General features: G+C 30.1%; 1 protein-coding gene across 1 annotated transcript in view; it reads right to left on the reverse strand.

Moving 5' to 3' along the window:
* LOC132944912 (A disintegrin and metalloproteinase with thrombospondin motifs adt-2-like) overlaps nt 1–18,584 on the reverse strand; it is a 60,834-nt gene extending 42,250 nt beyond the window's left edge. Inside the window, exons 1-5 of the mRNA XM_061014465.1 lie at nt 18,492–18,584; nt 17,834–17,974; nt 17,090–17,629; nt 4,548–4,687; nt 58–250 (exon numbers count right to left, since the gene is read on the reverse strand). Coding sequence (XP_060870448.1) covers nt 58–250; nt 4,548–4,687; nt 17,090–17,188 — 432 coding nt within the window. The 5' untranslated portion in view covers nt 17,189–17,629; nt 17,834–17,974; nt 18,492–18,584. The remainder of the gene's footprint in view (nt 1–57; nt 251–4,547; nt 4,688–17,089; nt 17,630–17,833; nt 17,975–18,491) is intronic.
* Between the last annotated feature and the right edge of the window lie 438 nt (nt 18,585–19,022).

A 19,022-nucleotide genomic window follows, 5' to 3' on the forward strand; every position in this document is an offset into this window, starting at 1 on the left:
TATCTATTCTCTGGTCGCGAACAATGTTCGAACATGGGGCTTACTTTGGCAACTTACTTTGGAGCTCCCCGGACAGTAAGTAAACGCTGCAGTCACGCCACCGTCCTCGGTACGACTTATCCGATGCATATAATGACATCGTCTTGGTGACTTTTCCTCATATGTCACCGACTCTGAATCGTCTCGTATTTGCCACACGAAATCTTCGCTGATTAAACGGTCGTTGGGTTCCAAGAACAACTGCACTGATCTATGTATAATAATAATATGTTTACAATTAATGTAATATAGTATGTATACAACAAATAACGATAACCAATAAGACGAAATACACATAATATATTATTTTACATTAATTGGTCGTGCAAAAAACACGCAATTCCAATAGAACGGTTCTTCCTCGTATTAGTTGGATAGCTCAAGAAAGCATAATATAATGGCGGCGTTCTTCATGCATCCGAACACGGATACCGTGATTTGTATAGATATAACCTCATACATTTTATCTGGTCACATATTCAACTCCTATTTTATTGGTATGTATTTAAAAGGTATATTGCATACTTAATTATGGTATAGGTTTGCAATTTGCATGCATATCGGGGAGGTTGAAAAGATGTTTTGTTCTTTTCGATATCGTAATTGTTATTCGTCGTCGTTTGGTAAATATTTACTAAAATTATAATATTATATTATCGTGGCAGCACACTGCACAAGTTGTGGATTTCAAAACATTCTGTTGCAGGAAACAACTCTCAAGTGGTCAAATTGGGTATAAACGAAGATGAGAATATATCTCAAGACGAACTCGAAAAAAGCCCACTCGAGATAAAAAGAAAGTTTTATTATACAGCGATCAAAGTGACGCGTTGGTTGTATATATATGTTAGTATGTACGACGATTCGCGGTGCTACGGGCGGCGGGAGCAAAGAAAGAGTCGAAAAAAAGCTCGTGACTAAGATGGAAATGTCTAGATAGGCCAACGAGGCCTATATACATATACATGCTTCAGTGACAAGGAGTATATATATAAAAACGACTTTATCTATATTGTCGCCCGGCTTCAAATTAAAGTGGACCTATTAAGATAGTGTAATAATAATGAAGCACGCGAGACGACGGTATGATACGCGTGTGACTGGAATAGACACGATGACAAAATGTGTAAAAAGAGATTAAGTACTAATTATTATTATTATTTTTAAAAATAAAACAACGTAGTAAAATAAATAATGCGTACAACGTACAAGAGCGCGCTCGGCTATATAAACATTTGACGTCGAAAAATGTCATTGCGTAAACGATATGCAGGACAGAGCGACGACGACGATATACCGTCCTTCGGGAAAAATCATTACTACCTAGGTACCTACTTTTTCCAGGGCTATATTATCGAAATCAGAATTTAAAAATATTATTATTATTATAGCACACCTACGACGCTGAACCTATATAAATACACACAGACACATATTATAATATATCTAATATATTATATATGTGTAGATCGAAGGGATGATATTGATGTTTTTTAATCTCGGATATTCCGTCGCATTTTTGGGAGTAAAAACCCTATCTATTTATGACGGGCTAGCCATAAAACCGGACCCCTTGTCCAATTTCGGTGGGTGGAATAAAAAACTACGATGAATAAATATAAATGTTTTTCTCCCATATATATGTATATACACCGAAATGGGCCAATTTCATACACTGATACCTCCGAAATGGGTACTTTATCCCCACCGCATTGCTGTTAATATTTTCTCGATCAGTAACACTATTTTATAGTCGGTCATCTTCTAAATGAATATTGAAAAAAATAAAAATTGGTGGTTTTAGTTATACCTAAAAAATTTAAAAAATACGTGATCATATTTCGAAATATTTACCGTCACTCTATTATTGTTGAATGCACACAGCGCAATCGTGTTTACTTCGTGGGAAGCGATTTATTAAAATATAAAACAGAGAAAAGAAAACTGATTCGATTTTTAGCCATACACCCTAATTTGAAAGTTGTTGCTGTAATGTAGCATATAATATAATACTATAATAGTATACAAATGTGTAAAAAATCATATTTTTCCCAAGAATTTGCGAAAAGACGTTTAATGTTACTTTTCACTTTGAATACACCGAACAAAATATTATATAAAATGAAATATCGAACGAAATGAAACTATTTTAAGTTTGGTGGAGAGGAGCTGCACATCGATGACTCAGGGGTTGCACGCTATCATGGTGACTGTCACTGCCACTTCTGACGAAGGCATAAATAAGATACATATAACAATAAATTGGTTCGATATTGGACGTATTATTTTGTGCATAAAAGGAAATGTCGAGAAAAATATTATTTTTTTCGATGATGATTATTAAAAAAAATATGTACTACCTATAAGTATATACCTAAAGGTCGCTGTTTAAAGAAATAAATCGATATGACAAAACACATTGCACACGAAACGCATACAGTGCTTATAACAGTATAAGTATATAAAGTGTTACAAGATGGGGAAAATATACCTTTATCATATTATTATAATTCGATTTGAAAAAATAAAATAAAAATCAAGAATCGACTGAGAAAACGAGTCTTGCGTGAAAAATATAGTCACCCCGAGCGGCGGCAGAACATTTCGTACGAATGTTTCCGGTGGGCCGGGGCAAAGAGATTGCTATGGAAATGCTATTTTTGTAATGTTTATATCTTATCTCATCTCATCTCATCACTCTCTCCCTCTATCTCTCTATCTATCTAGCTATCTATCTATCTCTACGTCGTTTTCATGTATGCGAACGCGTTAAAAAAAAAATAGAAATTTCGTCCGATAGAAGCGCCGCATATGACGTTTTATGACGTATAGGGTGACTTTTTCGGCTTCTGACATTTTCAAACAAAACCATTTTCAAGTGAATCCAAGTGCCCTGGATGTGGAATTTCACCAGATGAGAGTACTACAAAAGATTCTATTTTATCATCTATTATCCTTTGCCAGCAATTATAATAATATTAATATTCAACGGGGTATTCGATATTTTCATCAGTGAACTATACGAGTTTCTGATATTATGCCTACGCATAAGTAGTCGTTACGAAAAACGACGTATCTCATATCATCGTTTATCGATCCGATAATTAATGTTTTATTCGTACAATCGTACGAGGGTTTAAGGCTTATAGACGCGATCAGAATGTAGAGTTTCAGCAGGTAAGACATGAACTATTTTGATATTAGGTAGGTATATTGATATGATAGTATTATTAATTCAATATTTGACGATTATAATGATTACTATGGTTTAAGCAGCAGTCATGCTTAAGAAAACGTGATTAAAATTTTGCGTCGACGCCGTTAAAAATTGTCGTAAGACATAATATTTTATAATATTATACAGGGGACGGGATGTATAGTACGAATCGCGTAAAACGTTTTTTTGAAGAGGTGAAAAAATCCATCTGGGAAAAAGAGCTCGTTGCTGGTTAAAATAAATCACCCTGTGATGTACGCACGTACCTCCACGTAATATAACGTGCTCGATCATTAGTTCCGGTTCCTTGAATTCGCCTCGGACGTTTTTCCCTCGCTCGTAGTCGTACAACGCCTGACGATGCAACAACACACACACACGTTATTTAAACATGGTACATATTATTATTATTTTTATTATTATGTAAACTTCGTGGAGGAATTTTCCGCTCTTATGATGTTTATTCGTTATACTACAATCGCACGTACTTGCCCATCGAAGCTCGACCCCTTTGGGGCCTAAATAAAGATGTTTAGCGCCCCTAGTTTTGAGTTCGGCCACCTCATAACTTATGACTCTCATTAAATCTTGATAGTTTAATGTGTACTGTTGTAAAAATCTCCATTATTTAATATGACGTGATTATAATATTATATTAAATATGTGGTGGTGGTGGTGGTGGTGGGGGTAAGGGGGGGGGGGGGGGTGTGGAAGTTACTCTTTTTGCAATCCACGATTTTATGACTAATTGGATAAATATGGAACACCTCCAGATTTTTCATTGAAATTGAACCTTAATTTTGGTACTCCAAGTACCCAATTATATATCATGTATCCGTCAAACAGTGAAAAAAATTGTGCCTAAATTCAATAACACAGAACACTATATAAACATAGGCTTCAGATATAGAGCAGGTAATATTATTATATTTTTTTTCCTTAAATAGGTAGTTTTCGTAAAAAATTTAAATGTGTGATTAAAATTTGTAACGAATTAAAAAATAACAAACAATCAATTTGTTATAAATTACCTAGTAAGGAACGGGTTTAGATATAATATACGAGTTGATTATTTTGTTTTGAGAAAAAAAGTTTTACCGTACTTTTTTTGTGTATTATGTTATATATTTTATAAAGTGAAATGGAAATATAAAAATGTTAACTTCTTCACGGGTAAGTCTGATAAAAATATGTCGTTAGATCATAATCGTAAATAAAATAAAAATAGACTCATTGAACGCAATAATAATACAGTGGTAGTTATAATATTATATATTATGTAAGATATTACCTGCCAAAAGCAAAAAATGTGCAATCTGGTCGGTTTGCGGGATCGGATAACATGACCACCTCGTACTCAGGTGCGTCCGCTGGATCGGAAACTCCGAAGTAATAGTTCAGCTCGTCCACCGTCATCGCATCGTGTAAGCCCTGTGAGAGTGAAAAAAAAAACAAATAATATAATATACTATAAAAATTTGTTAGTATTCCGTGGGAGAAGTGGACGAGTTGTCGCCCTTCATTAGGGCTAAAACATTCTCAGATGATGGTCGGCCGCCTCGGATTTACAAAGTACTGGTGTAGTAAATTAACTTAACGCGTGGAAACAATTTTGCCGTACGAACGCCAACGTTTGAAACGTTTAAAAGGTTGAAATTTGTAAGCACTTTGTGCGGTATGTAAATTAACCGTGTTATAAGTCATAAATAATTATACCATTTGTACTCTGTGATAACACAGAATATATGAAACATAAAACGGTCTTATCAGCAATAAATATCGCCAAGTGATCCAATTGACTAATTGAGTCCAAATAAGTATACCTATATCGAGTATCGACTATCAATATAAAAGGCCCTCAATTGCCTCCCCCTCCAGGACCACAGACTCAAATATATTTAACATGACCGTGGCCTATCCATTTCTTTATTATCTATGGACTATGTTGTGCAATCACTTCTTGGCACAGACATACCTACTAAACTAGGTATATAGAAATTTGTAAATCTTGTTTATTAGTATAATAAGGTATATGATTAAATATCTATGGAGTTATCATATATTTTGTTAATTATTTTTTGTGGTAATAAACGGGATAATTTGAAATGGTCGCCCAGAACAATTTAAAAATATGGAATTATCTGGTTGTTACAAAAAGTCATCCATCATAATACCAACATTTTGATTTGAATAGGAGATTAAACAATTTTCAGAATTTCGAAAGTATTTTCGGAAATAGGTAAAGCTGAACTCAAGTTACTTTCTCACAAAAATGTTATCACCGACAAAAAATGGATAGGTCCACGGAATTTTATTGAAAATTTCAAAACAATTTAATGATTGGAATTTGTGATCTATTTTTTGTTGTTTCTACCAAAGAGTTTGGAAAAACTAGTAACAGCTCCAGCATTATTCATTTGTCATATCAAATTATACTGTTTATTAAATAAATACAAATTATTATACCAGGTATACCTATGTTTCTTGCGAAAACTATAATATTGTTGTTCGACAAAAATCTTTTTTTTTTAGTTAAATGCAATCCATATGTGAAAATAAATTTGTAGGTAATTATATGATGTTATTAGAATATAGCGTATGCATAAAATGTCACACGCGGTTCTCTGATCAAACAAAAACTTTTTAGAATACTTTAGAATTCCTACGCATGTTTGTCATAGGGGCTACGAAAAATTGAAACTCGCATCGCTGTACAGTACACTTTGGAATGATAAGCCAATAATAATAAAAAACAATAATAATGATAATATCGTCACGCCTCACGTCTGAACGTAAGTGAAATAAAAAAAAAAAAAAAAAAAATGAATAAATAAAAAGTTTTAAACTATAACAGTCTAAACAATCTTTTAAAAAATGTAACCAGTTCACCGGGTTTTTACATTTTGTGTTCCTTATTAATTTTATACTAACGACTTTGGCGTAGGTATACATAATTTACGAGTAGGAAACTCTAGTAAAAAAAATCAAATTTAAGTTAGACGAAGCCTGTTTTACATTGTTACAAGATAATATTTAGGTACACTAAAACGTATTTATTACGTTTTTAGATTCTGGATTTTTTTTTCTGAAGACATTTTTTAGTAGAAAAATGTTTGTATATCTTGAAAAGAAAAGATTGGTTTCTGGTAGAAAATTGTTAGATCTTGTAAGAATATATTTTTAAAATTATATTATGGCTAGAAAATCTAAATAGCATATCAAGTATGCAAGACAAGTTGTAGACACGCCGATCAGTGGCTATAAGTGCAACTCAGCCACCTTTGTAGGCAATGTGTGAAAATTCGATTTGATGCATGCTTGTACCTGATCTGCCCGATAACCAATGGCAACCAATAAAATAATAAATAGTAATTTCTATTATTTATTTCTCCTATAACCAATAGCAACCATTTATAAATAAAAATTACCAACGTAAATCTCAAAACTCCTGTTTGAGCACCTCCTTGAGTTGGACTTACAGGGTAAAATTGTGAAACTAAACCATACAAACCATTCAAACATTCACAAAAAATTGCATCAACATCGGTCCAGCTGTTCTCAATTGATAATTACTATACATATTTCACACCATTTTTATATAATATAAAGATAGAATATATATAAAATTATATATTATAATTTATAATACAATAGAAATTCGAAAGCTACTTAATAAATTGCATTATTCCACTTATTACCATACCATATACGTTAAGTAAACAAAATACGAATATATATTTTTTATTTATTTTTAACTTAACGCTCAATAGTTAACAGTAATTATAGTATAATGTATTTATGTTTACTTATCATTATCAGAAACTTATATAATGTGTTTTTAAAACTAAGACATTTGAGTAGGTAACAAAAAAAATAATATAAGCGTATATTTTATTGTAGTGGTTCACTTATTACCTAGTTATTATAATGTCTAATGATGAAGTTAAGAATATAATAATAAAATTTTTAATGAAATAATCTCAATACTATAATAGTTTATAGAGATACCTATATTAAAAACGAAATGTACGAATTGTTTTCCAATATTTTATCATAATTAACAATATTGATTTAGTTCGTGATAGGATTATTACACGTTTCAAATAACATAGTTTGAACTAAATGCCAAACTCAGTTTTTAAATACTAAAATTAAAAATTAAATAAGAAAATTATTTTATTTTTTACCTACGTATATGGTATATTTATATAGATTGTCGAATTTTACTTCTTGGAACAATTCATATCTACACGCCAATAACACCCACACAAAAGAAAAATGTCAGGTTGCAGCAAGGGCGCCCATTAAGTAGTGCAAGGAGGTGACATGTCACCCCTATACAAATGTGAAATTATTGTAATTTTTGTAATTGTCAATAATAAACTATTTTTACTGATGGTATTATAAAACATGACATATTACATAGGTACATCGTTTATCTATGTTGTGTATTTATTTACTGTTATTTAATAAAAAAAAATTAGTTGGTTCTTAGTTATTTTTTTATGATATTGTCACCGGCCTCTAGGTTCTGATTGATGGGCGCCCCTTGGGTTTCAGGTAGCTTGAAACCCAACATTCGCCATGCCATATATAGGTGTACAATTTACACGTTTATTTCAATTATTCATAATAATTAATAACTAATTATTTATTCACATTACCGGACTATTTATGCCTATGATACTCACAAAGAATGTAGCTTTCTATTGGTGAAAGAATTTTTGAAATCGGTTCAGTAATTCCAGAGATTACCCTCAACAACGTCAACTAAAAACTCGTCTTTATATTATAATAGTATATAGATTACTTCTAAATTAGGTTATTTACATTTTTAATAACGAAAGTTGAATTTAAGATACAAGTATTACAAATTGAATTATTTGTTTATGTAAAATATATTCTATATTCAATATTCTTTAGTGAAACGTTCTAATTCCAAAATAATTAAGCAAGATTAAATAATAAACAATACCTATTATTGCTTGATTAGCAATAATTACATTAGAATTATACTTTTTTTACTAAATAGTAATCCAAACTACAATAAAAATGTATTTTCACCCCCCTATGTATGTATTAAATATTGAAAAAGTGGGTAAATGGATGTCGCTCTGCTGTACAGTAGGTTACAAGTGGGCCACTTGAATAGATGGTATTAAATTTGAATTCAATGATATAATATCATTGTTTAAGAAAAAAGATTCTGAGCGAAAATGGTCTGTCAGCCTATGATATTACCAAGTATATATTTTGATGGTATTATTGTAAATAAAGTAATTTATATATTTATCCATTTATGTAGAACCTTGTTTTAAATTTTCAATTCTTAGCTATAAAAGTTGAACATTTTATACATTTTTAATTATAAAATAATTATTAAATTTTTTCAAAATTCGAACTTAAAACGCTTATAAAAAAAATTGTGCCAATGTATTTTTAATATTTTTCGACTGCTATTGTAACAATATATCAGAAGCCTTGCATTACATTTTTACCCAACAAATAACATTTTATTGATATTTATAGAAAAAAAAACTAAAAAAATGTAAAACTGACAATGTCCGTGAACAGTTCAAAAAAAGTAAAATTATTTTCAAAATTTTATCGTGTATAGAAAATGCTAATATAAACATTCAGTTAATAATTGATTTTATAATGATGTGTGTTTTTTTTATTTTTTCTATTTTTGTGTCTGTCATCACCTTTTAGGACAGTAAAAATGCTTGGATTTTCTTCAACAGTAACTTTTCTAATAGGAAAGTGAATATGAAAAAAATTCTCAGTAGTTTTCAAAAGTGACGTGAAAAACAAAAGAAAAAATTAAGGAAAAACGGGAATTTTTACGCAAAATCTGTTTTCGAGAAAATCAATTTTGGTTTTTGGTGCAACTCTAAAACAAATGATCGTAGATACATGCAATTTTGACTGAATGTTTATTTAAGCATTTTCTATACACCATAACATTCTCCAAATATTCTAACTTATTTTGAGCTGTTTACGGACATTTTCAGTTTCCATCTTTTTTAGTTTTTTTGCTTTAAATATCAATAAAATTTTATTTGTTGGTTAAAAAAAATTGAAAATCCTTAGTCACAGTTTTTATTTATAAGCATCTAAATCTTGACAAAATACGGGAAATTCACGAAAATTAGCAATTTATTTTTGAGTTGAGAATTCATAAAAATTTTTCTTTTTAAATCTAAGATTTGAAAATGTAATACAAGATTATCCATAAATTTGTCTACCTTTATCAAAAAAAAAAATATGTCTACAAGAAAATCAAATTAAATTTTTATGAGCGTTTGAAATTCATATTTTTACAACATTTAATATTCACTCGATTTCTCATGTAACGATTTTCCTATTTTGTTGTTATTCAAAAACGAATAACTGTAGATACATGACAATTTTACTGAATGTCTATTATTTTTATTTTCTATACACTATACAATTTTGAAAATATTTTGACTCTTTTTGAGCTGTTTACAAAAATTGTCAGTTTTCAATTTTTTTAGTTTTTTTTTCTATAAATATCATTAAAATTTTATTTGTTGGGTAAAAAGCGTGAACATTTAATGCAAAGCTCCTGATATATTGTTACAATAGCAGTTGAAAAATATTAAAAATACATAGACACAATTTTTTTTTATAATCATTTAAAGTTCAAATACTGATAAAATTTATCAAATTTAAAATTCAATAATTATTTTGTAGTTAAAAATTTATAAGATGTTCAACTTTTATAGCTAAGGATTGAAAATTTAAAATAAGGCTCTACGTAAATAGATTATATATAAATTAATCTTAATATCATCAAATATACTTAGTAATATCATAAGCTGACTGACCGTTTTCGCTCAGAATCGTGTTTCTTATACAATAATGTTACCTATATCATTGAATTCAAATTTAACACCAACAATTAAAGTGACTCACTTGTAACCTACTGTACAGCAAAGCAACATCCACTTACCCACCTTTTTTATACATAAATACTAAAATATTGAAATTAAAAATTAATACATTTGAAAATAGTTTGTGTTATACTATGTCCGAGACTAAGTCTTTATTTTCCACAGTTATAAGTAAAGGTCAAAATAGGTACATCATTATGTATTATTGATAATTTATATGAATATTTTGTAGGTGATACAAGTAGTGTTCAAAATAATTATAATTAATTTTTATATCATATTCATATTTATTATACAGTAGAACTTCCATATAACGGTCACAGAGAAGGACTGTAAATAATGACCGCTATTTAGAGATATCTGTCCTACAGAGGTTCGATAAAACTAGGATAACACTCGACAGGACCAAACAAATTAACCGTTACATAGATGTGACCGTTAATAGAAGTTTTACTGTACTAACGTTATATTTTCGTAACTTTGTTTTGGAAAAAAATTAAAATATTAGTTTATAATTCTTTTATACTGTAATGATTATTAGTTATAAAAGTTAAGTTATGTATTAAATATGTATCACAATCATTGATTAAATATACTTATTTAGTCAATGTTCCAACCTTTTGAAAAATAAAAAATATTTATTCTAAATCTGTATATACCTACCCAATAGTGTATCCGTTTATACTTAATTCATTTTTAATCTTTTCTTGTTGAATGTGTTGAATGGGGGATCAATATTTTCGAATTTGTATTTTATTATTTTTGGTTATACAGTTTAATAAACATGCAGGATTTTATAACAGTACTTTTTTGATTTTTATAGATAAAAATTATGGTATAGGTACCTAAAACTTTTGTAGTATTGTTTATTTTTAACATACCAGCAACAAATTGCATACTGTATAGTGTATTGGTGAATCAAACAATTCATATTCTAGTAGAACTATCAAACGACGCGAAACTTGGTGGCGATTCCGCGTATCTTTTATTATCCTGCAAAAATCGTGGTCTAGTTTTATCAGCTAGTGCAAGCTTCTTATCTTTAATCTTCTTGATCATATCATAGAATTCAAAAATCCAATAAATCAATATTACAGACTGTAATTATTTATAGTGAGCTGCTCAAAACTGAAAACACTCATGGTAATTCAACAAAGTAAAAAACTTAAACAATAAAAGGATAAAAAATATTTAAAATTAGAATTTTCTAGTTAAAACATTGTTTTGTAAAGACAAACACTTGAAACGACTTGAAAACGTGTAAAAAAACATTTTCAAAAACATTAATACTTTTTAAATAATGAGTGTCCTGCATAAACGAAACAACACGGTAGTATACACGATCCATTATAGACTGATATAACCACAGATATAATATAATGCAACTGAATAGACGACTTGGCTTTAGATAATATTGAAGTCGGTAAAATGGTCGACTTTTGTAATTACAGAGTCCATGTTCATTGGGATGTGCTATGAGTTAGGTTAGTGATTTATAAAAATAAATAAATAAATTGGATTTCTAATTGGTTCTTATCAATGACGAAATTATAAAAAACACGGACCTCTTTGATAAGAAAAGTCAGCCATTTCCCGCGGACTTAAAACATTACATACTGAGTATAAAAAGTCGGCTACCTATATATTTGTATTGTATATTTTTGAATAAAACTTCATATGATTTATAACAATACCTACATATTGTATTATATTTTTATGTCTAAAAATAAAATTGATTAAAACTTGCTTATCGTATAATTTTAATGTTCACTCTTAACAAGTAACAACCTGAAGTACACTACTACACTCGGTGGTGGTTCTGGCTGTTGGTCAAAAATATTTAGGAGTTAGCGCAATAGATAATTGTATAATATATGCTGTAAGTTATACCAATATATATTACTTATTTACTTAGACTTCTCGCGGCACCGAGCGAATACAATTTACGGACGAAAGATAAAAATATGAAATCGGTATTGAAAACGTTTGGCAAAACAAACGAGTAGTGTTATACAAGTCGGAGGACGAGTAATATATAATTTATCGTTCAGTTATTTTATCTATCTGCTTTATACCATTGTTACAATAATATAGTTTGTAAAGTTTTATTTTTTTATAAACGTTATAATAATATTATTATTATTATTACTATTGCGATCGAAGAAAACGTAACGCAATAACAATTATGACTATTTTAAAACTGTCTTATCCGTTATTATTATATAATATTATATATACATGCGCAAGTATGTATTCGCAGTGTAGTTGAAGCTGTGTTGAATTTTTTTTTGCAGTTTGCTTCGTCGAAATATCATTTTTTGAAAACGTTTTGTACAATATTTTTTACAGCATCGCGTGGACTGAGCATAAATTGTAATGGATTTATGTATTATATTTGCCCGGGAACGCATTATTTATATATTATGTATTATATAAAACGCATTTTATTCGTTCTGACACGTATTCTATATGCATTTTATTTCTCAAACCATCTCCGAGGGCTTGGCTGGAGAATTATGATTAAAAAACGTATACAGGGTGCTTTAATTGATGAAAGTTTGACTCAATTCTGCTTAATCTATGTGTCGAAAATATAACTAGGATCTTATGATTTATGAAAGAAAGTGTTGAGCGACTGTTTCGTTATCATGTACCTACTACCCTTCCTCCTGGTTAGTGTACCACTATAACCTCGAAAGTGAAATGTTATTGCGTAGATGGTAGATTTGTGGGCTTATCCTCTATATCTACTACTGCTTCAAATAACCATTTTGTGTAGTTGGTCGTCTGTTACCTTATTATTGCATTCTATTCTCAAGAAACGCAGTATATCGACTGTGATAAACTTATTGCGTCTCATCACCGTCATGCGATGTGTGTACTATACTACTATATTGTATAATTTTTAATTGGCACGACTAAGTGGTAATCATTTTGACTGTGATTTTAATTGGAGAAAATACCCATTTGGTGCAAAATCGGATTATCGATAATACGTAGACATATAACTTCCGGTGTGGGAATTTTATCTGGTGTGTGGAACGAGGTACCTATAATAATTATATAATAATTTGATGCTCTCTATTATTTTTGCTCTGTTACATAATCACGCGTAATACGTTTAATTGTCGGGGACGGATAATAATATCAAACCCGACGAACGAGAGAAGCTGCAGCGAACTAGTTTAATTTATAATTGCCGAAGAAACAGAGTAAATTATTATTATTTATTGATCAATGATCAGACTCATCTGTATTACCTATAGCATACGGTGTATAATATCATATATACACCAATGACGATACAGGGAGATAATATGATGGCTGCGGTGAAAACGAATATAATATTATGTAATGTAAAATTATTATAGATTTAAAACCATTTGTTTTTCGTGATTTTACTAGAATAAAATATAATATGCGAATTTCTCAAACCATACATATTGCAGTAAACATTGGCTGGCTTGTTTTGTATAGGTATAATAAAAATATGCGCTACGGTAAATGACATTCATGTGTGAGATGACAACGTCACTGGCTGAAAAATTTCGTCTCATAATTTCCCTAATGATTGGGAAATGTTGAAATTGTATACATATCCGATTTCTCTGCAATTGACGTCAATGGTCAGTTAAGTGGAACAAAATGTTGACGTTGAATACATATTCTTACTATGAAAGATGCATCGGTACAAAAATGTACTTTATTTACAACTTTAAGTACAACATGTTATCTGATAAAAACGTTAAAGTAGACAAACTAAAATTTCTATGCAGATTTCAAAGTATGTGCCTACAACTTAACAATTGTTCTAATATATAAATACCTGATGTCGATACAGCTTGAGGTTCCCCACGAAAGTTTCTTGCAGCTACTATTTAGTATGACATTTCCAACTTAACTGAAGGTTCTTGGGACGATTTGTTTAAGATTTTTGTGAAAAAAAAACTTTGTTTGAGACATCTGTGCCCTGCAGTTTTATAGTGTAATTATAGGAAATATTACGTATGTATTGGTTACAGAGCGATTCACTAAACACGCTCAGCCCCATTTATTCAAATTCTGATTTCTGGAATTGTTAAGTATACTTAAATACCAGAAAATCTCACAATATTTAGATTTTTTATGTAATTGTAGGAATGTCCAGTGACCAGCTGTGGCGTTACCAACTTTTTTTTAAATGAGAATTACCACTTTTTCTCATAAAATGTTAAGCAGATGACTATTTTAAAAGAATTATTTCGAGCTCCATGATAATGAGTTTGAATGATATGAGATGATATAGGGATTATGGTTTATGAGTACATTAGAAAATTTTAGCTATTTAAAAAAATTATTAAAAAATTAGGAAATTGATAAATAAAAAAATTAAAATTAAATAAAATATAATCATCATCCAACATTTTACAATTTGTAAAAACTATTCGAGTTTAATAAATACAAGATTTAACATCTATTTTATTTGTAATAGGTACAATTTTTAAAGACTATTATCCTTAGTATTAATACATTTTAATAACTTGAAAACTCCTCGTTCGAAATTGTTTTAGATATAATCAAAATCTGCAAAAAAATCATCTGCTTTACAATTTTTAGAAAAATGGTTAGTTCTCATTAAAAAAAAAGAAGTTTGTATCGCCTTTTAAAACTATTCAAATGGTATTATAAATCTAAATAATTGAAAATATTATGGTTATTAAACATAAATAATTTCCAAAACTTAAAATATGAATAATTGTATTATCAGAGGAAAAAAATGGGAGTAAGCATGCTTGGAGAATCACTCTGTACATAAATATGTGTAATTTTATAAACCAATATTATAGGAAAGTTCTCCCTCAAAACACTCGGAATGGAAAATTGTTCATTTTACAACATAGGCGAATTATATTATTACATTCCAAAGTTTTAATGGTCAAGCGAATGTGAAAACTTTATTTTAAACCAAACGATTTTAAGACAAAAACAGTTCCAAACACCTTTTCCCATGCCCCGAGATCTCAATGATTATTATTACTATTATATTAAAAACAAAAATCGTATATAGGATATTAAATTTTCAGATCATATAAAATGTTCTGAAAATATAAGACAATTTAATGCTTGTAAGACACATTAAACGATTACGGTTAAAGTGAGTGAATAGAAACAGTTTTACAAATTTAAGTTCTTATATCTCTGGATCTAAAATATGCACAACGCTTTCAAGTACATCAACATTTGGGTAAATAGAGAAGGTGTGATATATACACACGGGACATTTGATTACGTGACATTGCTACAGGTACTGGCTTTGAGATGACAAACTATATTGTTATGATTAAGTATATAATAGAAGTATATAATATGAAATAGAACTGTAGAAGTTGTTTTTGTTAATTTATATAGCTCTAATAATAGCTTTAGGTATATATGATTACGTAGGTACCTAATTATTAATTATATACCAATTAATTACTTTATTTTTTGTTTTTCTACAACATTTGTCGTCGTAAAAATACTATGCTAACAGTTTCAATTAATAAACCATGACATTATAATATTATAAGCACTTTATTTTTACTTTCATTATCATATATACATGACTACATATAAATCAATTTATTATTAATATTAATTTTTATTTTATGATTAAATTTTTCATATAGGGTGCAAACAGTTGCTACACACCATGATATTATTATTTGTTTAAAAAAAATACCTTCCTAAATAAACTTTTTAGTTTTTTACAATGCGTAATATCGTAATCATCCAGTCGCAATGCTTATTGACAAGAGCTCAATAATAATAAAATTATCCATGTACGCGGAATGGTTGTACACTTGTAAACATACGTTAAATATTGTGCATTTAAGCGTTTAATAAAAATTCGCAATCAAATTGATGTTTTATTGACAGTTGTTATGACGAAAACTAAAAATATACTACCTCATAATATTGTATAGTCATATCATATTATAGTGATCGACGGTAAATTAAATTTATTAATTCGATTTTCATTGCCATAGCCTAAGTTAATATATACTATTATGTAACGTTGTAAATTTGCAGAAGGTAACTTCAGTAAAATAACTAAGAGATTTCAAAAATAATACATATTTTATTGTTTTCACATTTAAATGACTTAACCAACTACACTTGGTCACGTCAAAGGATATTATATTATGTTAAAAATGCTAGTACCTATCATAATTTAAATATCTACGTGGAAAATCAATATAAATAGTATATACTTAAATACGGGGTTTTTCAACAATAATCTGTAAAAAAATCAAATTAAATGCTTTGGATTATAAAAAAAAATTTAAGATAGTTTTTTAATTTTGTTTTCTATAGCCATTTTTGATTGACCTTCATTTTCATTTTTCAAACATTTAAAAAAAAACAAAAGAATTAAATTAAGTGCACATTTACTATATTACAACTGGAGAAATTTTTGATTTTTATTAGAATAATAGATTTATGCTTGTAACAATTTAAAACGGATCACATATTTATCTTAATAAATCTCAAATGTAATGTAGGTTATTTGTATGATCATTTTTAAAAATATATTAGTATATTATAGCGGAATAGTTTTCAGAGGAATTTCATTTTGGTTTATTGCTGTGGAAAAAAATTAATTTAAATATTTATCGCTCTGCCTGCACGCGGAGATGCTTAGGCGATACCTACAATTGGACTTTGGGACACGACCACTGTTCACACTTATTGGTAGGTAGGTACATAATATTACGGGGTACGAACTAAGATAATATAATAATAATAGGTTAGTTTGTGGACCGTGGTACATATTATTATAACCATATACCATATTATTATAGATGAGTCGACAAGAATTCCTAGCTAACCACCTCAGACCAAACCTATAAGATGGTGGAGGAGCGGTGAGGACATAAACAGAATTTTATCTTACCTGGTAAATGCCGACCGGACGCATAGAGCAGCAGACTTGCATCAACTGCAACAGTGAACCGCAGCAGAACGCGAACGCAACGGCGGTGGAGGTCTTCATCGTTCAAAGTCCGGACGCGGTTTGCTCGAAACTCGGTAAGCTCCACGGTCTGTAATGTCGTCAAATTCGGTAGGTCCATATGGACTGAGCGCCTCCCGTAACGGGAAAACTGGAACGGTTGGACGGAAACAATATGATATTATAATACTATTAAAAGCGGTGTGTTAATGAATGCGATGTGGGCTGTTTTGGCATCCGGAACGCGATACCGATGTCCCGCCATGGAGGTGAGATAATTATAAGGTAGGTACCAGCTGATTGTTATTTTGTATTATTTTATGACGTTGACGCAGCCGTTGTCGGTATGTCACACACGACGACCGCGGACGATGGCAACTATTATACCTATTATGTTATTCAAAAACGGCGTGGATCGGTGGGGTGGTAGAGCGCGAGTACGCGGGTTTTCGGTGGACGACCCGCTCCGTCGATACGACTTGCCTGCATAATTAATAATAATAACTTATTTTTTTATTGGAATAGCGTTAAAATAAAATTATTATAATTATAGTAGGTACGCACCCATATATTTTATTTTTATAGTGGGGCCCATAACACGACGTGTCGTTATAATAATATGTAATATGTTATTATTTTGGGTTTCGAACGCTCAAAAACACGGCCATCATAATATTATTTACCAACCTTTTATTAATTATTACACGGGTGTTTGTTGTAGTGGTGTACGTAAGTCGATATTGTCAGTTGAACATTTCTGGACTTATTTAAGTAAACGAAAATGTAATCTGTCAACGAAGAGCGGGTTTCTTGTGCATTTCTGTTAGTCTAGAAAATGTAATATCAGACATTAATTTAATTTAAGAATAAAATGTATACGACTCGGTATAGTTATTTGCTCAACAGATATAGTTGACGACTTGCGCAATACTATAAACAATTATAACAAAACGGTTCTTATCAGATGTAGATTGTTAATAATAAAATTGATAATTATTATTTTCACTTGCGGTTGGTGATATTACTGCACGAGATTTCTGTCCGATTCAAAATGGTTTCAAACAACTATATATAAGTAAGGTCTAGAACATCTAAAAAATACAATTTCTATTCCCGCCGTCCGTATAATAATTTCTCTAAAAAACTTAGTCTAGACAAATACGAGGGAAGTACGTAATACGTACATACGAATACGGTTCAGATTTCAAAAGTTACTTTTTAAGACTTAAGCATGTAGCGGACGGATAATTTAATATATTATCTGCATATAACCATATGGGCGTACTAACAGGCGTAATACCTGCTGGCTGCTTATATTATTGTCCAAACTTAAAACTAAACTTACCATAGTAACGGCTCCTATAACATAAATAATATGCATCGTAATAGTATATTGTGTGGCAAGAGCGGAAATTGCCTTCCCGCACGAGCCACACATACTACTTTTTGTCACGCCTCTGCATTCATCGATCACGGCAAAGTTAATGCAGGGATCTATGCAACAATTAGACTTTAATATTATCCTACGACAAAAATATTCCACGAAAGAAACGATTTGGTTTTGTTTCTTTTAAGCGTCACGCATGGAAGTTATAATAATATGAATGTATAAGATGTAACCAAAAGTTTATGTTTTGTAAGGACCGTGGTATAGATTTCAGTATAAATAATAATTGTTATAATTGGTATATTAAAATAAAATAAGAATAAAACTGTAATCAGGTTATTCTACGAAAACAATTTCATGAAATAAAAATGTTTACGCGTCGTGCAAGGAGGTTACAATATGAATATAATCAAAAGTGTATGTTTTGGAAGGACCGTGGTATAGAATTTCGGTGTCTGGTTGTGCAGGGGACACGCGCGTGATATGACG

This window comes from Metopolophium dirhodum, chromosome 5, assembly GCF_019925205.1.
Source record: "Metopolophium dirhodum isolate CAU chromosome 5, ASM1992520v1, whole genome shotgun sequence".
NCBI lineage: Eukaryota > Metazoa > Arthropoda > Insecta > Hemiptera > Aphididae > Metopolophium > Metopolophium dirhodum.